Here is a 12,541-nt window from a genome sequence, read left to right on the forward strand (position 1 = left end):
AAAGGGCTTTCCTAATACTTCATCAGCCTAGAGCCCAACACACAGCAGACTCTCAATCCTGTAGGGAGAGTCCTAAAAGTCAATGTCCATAGAAAGCAGAGGAGCTAAGCTTGTCCACTTGAGCAGCCCCCAAGGAAAAGCTGCACCCACAGGGCCCTTCAAAATGAGTTTGGAATATACTGATCTTAAACAAATAAACATAAAATATTTTTATGCAAAAGTGATAGATATTGACTCATTCAGAAATCTCATATCTTCTGAAATTCTATTTAAATTAATAGCCTAAAGATACACAAATATTTTGCTAAATAAGTACCACATGATCTCAGGCACATGTGAAATCTAAAAAACAAACTAAACTGATAAAATAAATCTTGAGACATAGAAACATGGAGCAGACTGTTGAATGTGAGGGAAGGTGGGGGTGGATGGGTGGGAAGAGATTAACCAAAGACTTTATATGCATAACCCATAGACACAGATAACGTGGTAAGGCCCAGGAAGGGGAGGTAGGCTGGAATGGGTCAATGGGGAAAAAGGGTATACCTGTATGACTTTCAACAACAAAGATAAATTAGAAATTTAAAGAAAAACAAACAAAATGAAGTGATGATTTATTCAAAGCAGAGCTGTGCCTGTTAGGGTTGCAGAAACCACCCACAGGTACTCACCATTGCTGCAGTGCACTTCTATGGTTGCATTCATAATTTGTTGAACCACAACTAGAAAGTATACATTTAAAACATAATCAGAATTTAAAAATACAAATTCAGGAATCTCAAACACAGCTCAATCAAATAAACCATATTTATTATTTAACTTTATGACATCAGAAAGTACTTGTAAATTAAAGTGAAAACTATAGTAAAACAAAACAAGTTATTTGGTTCAAATCTCACAAGAATGATTATTTCAAATAGGGAAATGTTAAGGGGGCAATATGAACTGTCTAAATGCCATTCATTGCCTCATGGTGATCTCTCATGATTCCTTCCAGTTCAATAACCCTGTGGCTATATTTCCCAAATTACTAGAATTACAGCAATTCCATCCTAGTTGGGTCAACTGATACTTTCTCTTAATTTCTGAATTAAAATACTTTTGAATAAATATTTATGGTACAAATGAGTGAATAAGAACACTGAATGCTTAAGCCATTCATTTTAAAAAGCACAAACTGATGGGAGAGAGTAGAACGGAATTTCAGCTCACCATCAGTTCTTCACTGGGCCTACTCATTCATTCTACTGAAGCAGTGATTTTCAAACTTTGGTGTGCCTAGAATCATGGGAAAGGCTTGCTAAACACAGAATGCTGGGTTTCATACCCAGAGATTCTGATTCATTAGATCGGAATTTTTCAAGTTTCTCCAGTGATGCTGATGGTGCCAGTCTGGGGACCACACATTCGGAACCATTGTATTGGATTAAACCTTGATTTGTAGTAAGAAAACTTTGATTTAAAAAAAATTTAGATATATTCTTTTTATTTTTAAAATAACAATTTTCTTTTCTTTTCTTGCAACCAAGAGTTAGTATTTTTTAGAAAGAAAAAATTAGAAAATCAAATAGAGTCAAAGAAAGAAAAAAATTAGAATTTATAACTAAAATACAAGAGATGAAATAAAAAAATCACCATTAATTTTCCTTGAGACTCATGCTGCCTTTTTTTTTCCCCCCACTTAACAATATATCAAAAATATATATAAGATCATAAATATACTCCTACAATATTACGCAGTGTTTCCCAAACTTTTGACATATGTGTACCCCTTCTATAATTTTCATAACGCTGAGTACCCCTCATACTCATGAGAACATAGAATTAGGCGCAGCTAAGCACGGTGCAGTGCATATCCCCACCAAACTTGGGTGCAATGCGTACCCCCACCAAACTCTTCCCGTACCCCTGGGGGCACGCATACCACACTTTGGGAAACACTGTATTTATAGTATTTTATTGGATGCTTACAGCTTTTTTTATTTTCTTTATTGGATTCACTGGAATTGCAATAGTGATGTGTGTGTTTTTTTACTTATTAATAATTTTTGTAATTAATTTTGTATACATTTTAAATGATTTCCTTAAAATGAATATCCAGAAGTGAAATTTCTGGTCTAAAGAATAACTTGCCCGTCTGGTGTAGCTCAGTAGTTGAGTGTTGACGCATGAACCAGGAAGTCACAGTTTGATTCCTGTTCAGGGTACAGGCCAAGTTGTGGGTTTGATCTCCGGTAGGGAGCATGTAGGAGGCAGTTGATGGATGTTTCTCTCTCATTGATGTTTCTATCTCTCTTTCTCTCTCCCTTCTTCTCTCTGAAACCAATTAAAAAAATAAAGTTAACATATACTATAAAAAAGAATTACTTCAAAGCTTTTCTTATATGTTGTTAGATGGTCCTTTATAAAGGTTCTGACTCATACAGCTACCAGTAGCATGAGAATATTTATTTCTCTTCACTCTCCCCAACTCTATTATTTTTAAGAATAATAGAGTTGGGGAAACAGCATTTCCTTGTTTAATTTTCATTTTAGATTGCTAGTGAAGCTAAACAATTTTTATGTGTGTTTTGCCCACGCAATGCCAATTTTCATGTTCAATTAAGGGTGAGACTATCCTTTTACCTTTTTTATGTTCAGTTGCACCAAGTGGCATTTGTGGTTTTTCAATGTTCTCATCCTTCGCGAAGGAATGCCTGCAAGTGCAAGGCCAAACAGCTCTATCAATGAAATGAACAAAATCACAGGAATTACATCAAACACACATTTTTTTTTTTTAATGTGCAGGCACAGTGCTTTTGCTGAACACAAAGAAACACTTTCTGGATTTCATTGAACTGGCAATCTTGTCTCGAACGAGGTGGGTGGAAATCTCATCATCTCTAATCAGCAGAAGCGCATTTGAAGAAAACCAGGGGAAAAGTCACTCTTCAGGCCAAAAGCAAGCAATCTCTGATAGCTGGGGTCCAACAGAAGAGATTCGGGAACACACATTCTTCCTGGAATCCGTTTGGCTGAAGTTACCATCTTGAAGCAAAAAGCCTGACAAACACACATATAATCTAAGTAATGTAAGGGTGCCATGCAGAGAGGCTTGCCAAGGCTTCCATCCTTAATCTCTGGTTAACAGGAGTGAGTGATAATGGTTAGTTAGATCGTGGTGTGTTTGCCTCATTTTTCTGTTGAATAAGTAAATGCTTGGCCAGATTGCCCCTTAAATCTTCCAATTTTGGAACGAAATAATCTAAATTGCAGACAGAAAAATTGCTGGCCATGAAATAAAGAGTACCTGGCATGATGTGACTCGACTTTCCTGTGCTTTGTTGTGAATCCCCATTTCTACTCCAATGAAATAGAGATAACAATACTGGCCCGACATCACAGGGATGCTATTAGAATTAAATCAAATGCTCTGTGCATAATTACATCTTATACATATTTATCATCCCAGATATGTGCTGATTAATATCTGTGGAAGAGATGAATAAGCCACACTCAATTCCTTCAAAATATAAACATCACATAAGGAAATTAAGAAGAATCTAGGAATTAAAAATATTCCTACTGTGTAATGCTTTTATTGCACTTTATTTATTTACTTATTTTGTGTGTGTGTGTGTGTGTGTGTGTGTGTGTGTAATGAACTAATTAGGGGTAAAAAAACAATGTCTGCAACTAATTTTAAAATACAGTTGACTTGGAACCATGTAGAAGTTAGGAGCTCACCCCTATGTGCAATTGAAAATCCACGTACAACTTCTGACTCGCCCAAAACTTAACTACCGTTGGCCTTTTGCATCCAAGGAGTCAACCAACCACAACGAAAAGTAACATTTTCGATCTGCAGTTGGGAAACTGCGGTTAGAAATCCATGGTTGGGGGTCTGAAAATATTGTTTTTGATCCATGGTTGGTTGAATCTATAGATGCAAAAACCAAAGATACTGACAGCTGAGTGTATTTATTGGCGAGGGGCGGGGGGGCGGAATCTACAATAAGTGGGCCTGTGCAATTCCAAACAATGTTGTCCAAAGGTCAACTGTATTTCCCTTCTTCCAAGGAATGAAGCAACAGATAAAGCAAGCATGGGGTGAGATACGTTTAATTGAAAATCTCTGAGCTCATCTGAAGCAAAAACTCGAAATGAAGCTCATAATAGATGCAACTCTGACCTACATGCAAACTGGATTTTGGAGAGGTTACGCTCTTCGTGGAGTGAGATGTTTTAAGGCAACCTGCAGTGACTTCTCATTTAATTTTGTGAATAAATAATGTTTTCAAAAGGAGAGTTTTCATGGCAAGCATGTGAATAGAGCAACACTCTGTTTCAAGTGAAGTCAACATTAGCAGAGAGTGCACATTCTGTCCGATTTATACTAATTCTGTTGGGAACCTCTGTATTCTGAGCCTCGGGACACAGGAATACCTGTCACTTTTCTGAACTGTTGCTTTTCTGACTTTATCTCTTTTCACCTTGTTGCTATAGGCAGTTGATCTTTATTTCAAGCAAAACAGAAACAGGGGCATGGATACGTGGAACAGACTGACAGCTGTCAGAGGGGCGGGGGAGGGAGGACTAGATGAAAAAGGTTGAAGGGATTAGCCCCAAAACAATGTACATAACACACAGACACATTGCCAGAGGGAAAGGGGGTGGGGGCCGGGTGGAGGTGGGCAAATGGGGGGACAGACAGAAGATGCAGCATGCAGATGATGTTTGGTTGAATTGTACACTTGAAACTTGTATGGTTTTGTAAACCAATGTCACCCCCAAAAAAAACATAAAATAAAGGATGACCTCAATAACCCCCACAGGTAGTAGTAAAAAGATGTTAAATTGGCTTTTTCTGTAGGAAAAAAATCTGGAGGTGACCATTGTGGAGATAAGGACAGTGATGAATGCCTGCTCCTCACCTCACCGCCCTGTCTGCCTGCCTTAGGTGCTGGGACAAGGCACCTTACCATGCTCGTGAAGGTCACCTGTTTCTGTTAGCTGTGCGGCTTGAGTAAACCGCCCACATGCTCAGGACGTTAGTTTCCTCATCTCACAAATGTGTACCATGTGCATGCTCATACTGCAGCATGGATCACACTTGAAGAAACATATGCTCACAGGTAAATTTCAAGGTAATTAGAACTGAGTATTCTTTCTCAAATTATTCTAAGAGCAATTTACGAATTGCTTCCTAATGGAGATCTGAAGGTTACTTGCCTCAATGTTAATTTAGATAAATCTGTCCATTTTATCTTGCTTTTCCTATAAAAACAAAAACAAAATATCTCCCCCACTATTGATGATAAAGTGAACTTTGGATGGTATAGAACAGTGGTCAGCAAACTCATTAGTCAACATAGCGGCAAGCCATGGTTTGCTGACCACTGGTATAGAAACATGAAAAGGAAAGCACACTGCTATTTACACCCGCCTGCAACACAACACACTACACACTGGTACACGCAAGTTCTCTTATGCAATCCTCTGAAACAATGCCTGGTAGGTAGTCCAACCCATATTTTACAGACGAGGAAAGAGTCTCGGAGGGGTCAAAACTTACCTGCTGAAATGGATATACTCCAAAGTTGGGATTTTTGAGTCTGTCTGATTCCAAAAGTTCTGACCTTTGCTAACTGCACTCAACAGCAATGATTAGAAACTTTCCTTGTTGAAAGGGAACAAGTTAGGGTTAGGGCTAGGGTTAGGGTTAGGGCTCAGGGTAAATTCAATATTCTGAATTTAAGGTAACTTCATTGGTTAACTTTACAACATATGTGAAACATGAACGAAAAACAAACAAGCAAACAAACAAACAAAAACCCATTTATCGGGAAACAACCTTTCCAAAGCTTGCGTAACTCAAGGGAACGTAACAAACAGTAATTAAATAGGCTTCCTGACTAATCAAGTCTGCTCTTCCCCCATCAGCAATGACATAGGAGACCTTTTGGATGTTTTCAGTGAGTGCAAGGGACAAGCAACGGAGCACTGAGCTATGCTGTTTAAAACCTAACTCTCAAACAAGCAAACCCTTCGGGCAGGCCTACTGCTTTCGAGGATGGGGGAATAAGACCCACTTCATAAAGCTGTGACAACTAAAGTGATTTCTTATCCTGAGAGAGAATTCTTCAAATATATAATGATTTGTATTTTTTGAATTACAGACAAAACAACAAGCTTCTTATAGAATTGCGTTCTCTCGCTCCCTGGGCAGAAGGAAATGCAATCCAAGTCATCAGATGTCCTTCCTAAGGGCAATGGCAAGAGACCAATGACTACCATGGCCTTCATTTTTCATCCCCACAGGCTTACTTCTTCCTGGCCACAGAAAAGCCAAATCTTCCCTTCCTTCCACCATTCTACCTAGCTCAGGCCTTGGGCACTGCCCTATTCCCCAGCGCCAGGAGGGGTTAATATGCCCACCAGGCCCATCTTCCCTCTCACTCCTTCATTAGAGTGGAAGTGAAGATGGGGGCCAGGAAAGCTTTCTTCCAGCCAAATGTTTCCCTCTAAGGTTCTACCTTCTAAAAAAAGAAAAAATTGTGGCAGAATGGGACGTTTTTATAAATTTTGGTAAGTTTTTCCCAGAAAAAAAGTCACGCCTCCAAAACCATCTAAGTAAATGCGTACACCGTCTCGGGCTAATTCTGACTGAGAGTTCATAAAACAAATCTCACCTAATTCTTTCTGCCTGCTGTTCCCATAACTCAAGGACATATATTATGAAATGAAATTAGATTGAAACTTTTAACTTTAAGCATTACTTTTTAGTGGAGTCAAGTTCAGTTGGTTTGAAACCCTGTTGGATATATTTTTATTACAGTGTTTGAAGACCACTGGAATCATTATGGTTTCAATAATTTCAAGAAGCTTATTTTCCAGAGCATGAATTTTTGGACACACTTGTTTTTTGTTGCTTGCTTTAATTTAGGCAAAGCCTTTGAAATCAATCTTTAGACTAGAGATTTTTTTTGACTTGCACAATTCAAGTTTGTGGCTCTCTTACCATTCCAATGAATGTGATTGTGCCTTTTTATCCAGGAGCTGAAATTGCTCGAAAACATTTAAAAGAGAGGAGTGTTGGGTCAGGACAGAACGAGCTTTTCCGATAGGATTTGCAGTGACATAAAACTCACGCATCCAAGACTGAATACTGGGAGAACTTGATGGAAAGAGCTGAGAAGGAATATTCAAAGACAGAATATCAGAATAAGTGATATACAATAAATATAAAGGTAGCATTACTAAGGAAATAGTTTATATTCAGATATTTAAAAATCAGTATTTATTAAAAATCCATTTTCAGTACCATAATGTAATTTTCTGTGTAGTTATCAAGGTAAATGCCACTTTTAATATGGCACTCATTTTTTTTGATGATCATATTTCCAAATGGGTTGAGTTTTTATTCTCTTTTCATTGAATGTAAATAGTTTTCTCCTTCCTACAGATACCTGAAAACAGCCCAGTAAGAGGATGGGTCAGGCAGGGTAGGAATCCTCTTGTGTAATAAGTGAATTATATCAAAGTGAGATATATTAATCCTACCAAAAACTATCTGCATTCTTTTTCAGCTCTCACAGTATGTAAATTGCTGTATGCCCCTTCTCCTGTGAAGAAATTCTTTAGTTCTTCCTCACAGACTGCCAAGAGATGTTCTTGACATTCACAGTATCTTAATTATTAAGTGATGAATTCCTGAAGACTGAGGCCAGGTCTCTTTGATTATCTTGGTATATTATGAAGCCAAACTGCTATGACTATAATACTATGTTTCAAATAATTAAAATGATAATCCAAGCATTTAATTATCTTTGGGGCAATAAGCTTTCTTTGAACCCTCCAACATATGGGGCTAACTTATAAAAAGCAAATAGTAAATTGGTTATAACTCACACAAGTAGCATATGAATACATGATTTCTTGTAGCAACAAATAAATATTTGATTCAAACCCATTAATAATATATCACCAATGGATTTTTAAAAGTGCTGTGTTAAAATGTTTTATATAAGCATCTTAGGCAGAAAAATACAAATTTATTATAATCTATCTATGTAAGTGGCAGAACTAGAAACAAAGCAAGTACTGAAAATGCACATATATGTATAAATTATTCTGTAGTCAATAAATTAATAGAACAAAAAATACATAATAATATTTTTAGGCTGAAAACAGTAACAGTTATTCTAGTTATTTACACTTCCTTTCTTACTTTACATTTTCTTATTTTGGTGTGAGTTATAACAAACTAGTCAGTACTCTTAAATATTAACATATTCAATAATATTTGATTTTATACAACAAAAAGGGCAGAAGCAGAAAAAAAATTTATCACATGATAATATCCCAAAGCTAAAAGCAAAACTTATGTAGAAAAATTTGTATATTTCCCCCTTAGTAATGGTCAAATCCTGGCAGCTTTAACAACCTCATATTCTTTTAGCTTTAATAAGACATATTATTTATAAACTCTTCAAGAATATGGATTCTTCTCATCTTTATATATCTCTGAACAGAAGAAAGGAGTTTACAAAGATGTCTGCTCCTTACAGAAATATATTCACCTAAGTTAAAATCAAAAGCAAGCAGTTCCTGGCTGATTTATATAACCTCAGTAATCAAGATGAATCAAATGGCACTTTAGTTTTACCAGTTGGAACTGCCCCAAGCTCCCAAGTTCCTTTATGAAAGTCATCATTGAATTAATCTCCTCTAAAGATAGGCATCGATTCAGTTCCTTTTTGTAGTTTTCACCCTACAACAGGAGGGGAAAAACAACCCGTAAGCATTTGCTATGGCCCAGTGGCAGCCCACTTGACAAACCAATGAAATTTTTTACTCTGTAAATAAACAGCTGGGCTAATTAATGAATGCTAATTAATACATAATAACTCCAACCACGACAATGGTGTCTGCATAGAAGGTAACTTCATATTTGACATAGAAAATATGAATGAAATCACTCGAGTGCTCTGTTAGTAAGGCTGGGGAGAGGAGCCCAGGGGGCAGAGCGAGGGGCATTGTGGGAACACAGGCAGACTCCCCTTTAGCCTCCAGGTACTGAGAATGCAGCAGCAGCATATAGAGAATGATAACATACTTGGTAACATGTACAGATATTTCGGAGGCCCCAAGAACACTTCTATTAACACCATAAAAACTAACCAATGCATTATGAATACTATATCCTAATCATCACTATGTAGTCTGTTAATGAGGTATGAATGCTTCAAAAAATTAGTATAACTCAAGACCCTTGATGTCAATCTGGAACTGCTATTCTAGACTGACTCCAGAAAGTTATGGTATTCCTTTTAAAGTATTCTGTAACATATCATATGCATTATTCATAATATCTGCAAGTGTTCCTTCTGAATTAGGAACTACTTTTCTTCATTTCAACTCATAACGCTATCGTAATCAGTCACATACTTAGCTGACACAAAAACAATACTGGTCCTCAGATGAGGAAAATACTAAGACGGGTAATGTAACTGATACAAATGAATCATCAAGTTGCTTAATTACACCATAAAGAAAATAGCATCTTGTAAAGAATGACTTGGAAAAAAACACTTGTCGGTACGAAAAATATGCACTTACCTTGGATACAGCTGATCTGTAGAGTCTCTGAAATATCTCAGAGAATATGGAAAGTGAAGATTCATTCGAGAAGAGGAAATTGAAAGCGTCTTTTAAAATAAATTCTTCTGCGTTTTGGTCCTCAAAATCCATATAATTGTCATCTTGAAAATGTAAATGGCCATGCACCTGTGAGGAAGGAGAAGCTCAGAAAATGTATTTCATTGACTTACTTTTCCTGCAGTGTCACTTCTCAGACATGATTCATTTCCTGTTGGATTGTAGATCAGAACTGACATCTAGTGGTCTTTTTGGAGGTCAACAGTTTCATAAAATGTAATATTTTTTCCAAGATACAATTCTTTGTAAGGAAATGAACTAATGGATTATAAAGTCACATTAGCTTAGCTTGAAAACATTGTTGAAGAACTTGTGTGCATGGAAGATAACATATAATAACATTTCTGAACAATACATTTTAAAGAGCATAAGAAACTATTAGATCTGTGTAAAATACTGAATGACCATTATAATACATAAATTCATAAAGCTTTGTGATTTTATGGATAAATCTTTGAACTATTCAACCAAATGTCACGTATAATGTAATTATTCTCCTAACATAAAAGTTTGAAAATCAATCAATGCAATATAAAATTGAATTCTGGTTGCACATAATTTTATTTTATTCCTCTTCCCGCTTTCCCATGCCACATCCCAAAATAAAGCTTTCTATAGATGAATTCAATCAATTCTCTTTCCACTAATGGCTATTTTAGATTTAAAATATATTGGAGGAAATTATCTGAATGAGTTCATTTGATTTGAGAGGAATTAAAAGAATCAGAGTATATAAAAACTCTTCAATTTATATATATTTATATTAGAAATAGCATATATTCAAACATTTTTATGATGTTTTAAATTCAAATGCAGGCCAATTTTAAAGTAACTATGTAAAGAATGAGTTACCTTTTTCTGACAAACTCATATGAAAAAGTTTGGTAATCTGCTAGTTTCTATGGTCTAAATGTCTGCTTTTCTGCATTCCACATACTTAGCTTTATACCCTGTTTCTTTCATAAGCAGTTTTTGAACCATAGAAAAATCCATGCTTGTTCTGTAGGAATGCATAGCTGGAGTTGGAACTCGAATCATAGGCTCTCCACATACTGGTTAATTCTCTGAACCATCATAAACGTAAGTAGTGACTTTAATAAAGTTGCTATTTATTGACTCCTTACTGTGAATTAAAATTACACACACACACACACACACACACACACACACACACATACACACACACACACCCTGTTCAGCATAAAGTGGGAGCTCACACAGCCCTCTGACACACTCACCTGGAGCACCACAGGGGAAGTGAAACTGCCATAACCGATGTCAAAGGTTAAAAGTTGAAAACATAAACTACATCTGAAATGAAACCACAGGGAACAAATTATATTCTATCTGCTGCATTTCACCTATTATTTGGAATGACATTCTGAACAGTTACTCTAGTTACATTTCAAGTCTGTAATAATTAAAAAGAGCAGTTTTCGGATCATCTAAAATTGCATGCAATTTCATTTTGTATTTGGAATCTGTTTTGTTTCTTACAGAAAATATAAATATATCTGAAGCATTCATAACGCAGTAACCTAAACAATGAAGTTGGGCTGTGAAAACCCAAATAGTCTCATTTGCGTACAAAGCACGGTAATGCTTAATGGATTCATCCCCTCTTCTGGCATACTGGCTTTAACATTTCCCTAGGAAAGGGGCATTAGATGATACTTAAGTTCACTGAGATATGGACAGAGGAGCTATTAAACTTTGATCATAAAAGCCGGTAAAAATATATATCTAGTCAGTGATAAGTATATGATAGAAATAGCTAAGCTTGGAAGGGGCTGCATTTTAAAACATCAGTTTAAGTAACGTTGCTCTACTTCTTGTCACCCACTGTTTAGACCCGGACTAGTCTGCAATGCGCTCTGATGTTTTAGGATCTGTTAACAAGGTAACAGAACATTTTCCAAGAAGCACCTGCATGTGATAATGAAGATATATTTTCACTAACAATCCATTTCTAGCGGGCCGGGTTTTTCTCTTTTTAACACCGGGCTTTGTGCTCACCTGTGGGAAGCCTTCGGTCCCAGAGGAGACGTTTCGCTGAAAGCTTCAGCGGCCAGCAGGAGTTTGCTGATGGCTTCCTTCATGTTATCCAAAGCCTGGAGAGGCGAACTGGCCCTCAGGAATGTCTCAAAGAAGGTCTGCAGCTGCAACAAAGTAAACAGCTCCTATGTTCAAACAACATCCCGGTTTGTCTGTCATTTCCAAGGGGACCGATTTGAAAGATTCCTTTAGATTCTCTCTCTTTGTCACACTTAAAAACTCCTAATTAGGAAAGTTTGTTAACCTAAGATATATATATATATATATATATATATATATATATATATATATATATATATATATGTATATATCAGTACACACACACATATATATACACATATATCAGTACACACACACACATATACACACACATATATCAGTACACACACACATATATACACACATATATATTGTATATTATGTAGTATATACAATACACATAAGGTATAGTATATGTAGGAAGAGTATATAATATTCTGCAGGTATATTATATAATGAATACAGGAATAGGCAAAAGTAGGTTAAGAGTAATAATAAATAATACAATAATTAAATAAATATTAATACAAAAATAAACTGTTTTACATACAAATGTAAACCTACTTTGCCACCTGCCTATATCATACATATTATAAAATATCTATAAATTACACGTATTTTAAAAACAGAAGCCTTTTAAATGAACGTGGGGTGTCACGACACCTTGTGATTTCAATTGCTTTGGAGATGCTTACTCCATTGTTTGCTCTTTTTGTGGCATCTCTCCGTGGAGAGCGAGAGGAAACTG

The 12,541-nt window shown here is 36.2% G+C and overlaps 1 protein-coding gene across 3 annotated transcripts in view; it reads right to left on the minus strand.

Annotated features, from left to right (window-relative positions):
• The window catches only part of CPED1 (cadherin like and PC-esterase domain containing 1), a 284,575-nt gene that overhangs the window by 144,671 nt on the left and 127,363 nt on the right, over positions 1-12,541 (minus strand). For 2 of the 3 annotated variants that reach the window (XM_084897015.1, XM_084897014.1), the window contains 7 exons: positions 11,716-11,858; positions 10,938-11,010; positions 9,601-9,768; positions 8,648-8,752; positions 7,001-7,170; positions 2,626-2,696; positions 672-722 (listed from right to left, as the gene is read on the minus strand). In XM_084897015.1, coding sequence (XP_084753141.1) covers positions 672-722; positions 2,626-2,696; positions 7,001-7,170; positions 8,648-8,752; positions 9,601-9,768; positions 10,938-11,010; positions 11,716-11,858 — 781 coding nt within the window. The remainder of the gene's footprint in view (positions 1-671; positions 723-2,625; positions 2,697-7,000; positions 7,171-8,647; positions 8,753-9,600; positions 9,769-10,937; positions 11,011-11,715; positions 11,859-12,541) is intronic. The other variant, XM_084897016.1, reaches the window with a different exon arrangement.

Source organism: Pipistrellus hanaki, assembly GCF_964339955.1.
Source record: "Pipistrellus hanaki genome assembly, chromosome: 10".
In the NCBI taxonomy this organism is placed as follows: domain Eukaryota; kingdom Metazoa; phylum Chordata; class Mammalia; order Chiroptera; family Vespertilionidae; genus Pipistrellus; species Pipistrellus hanaki.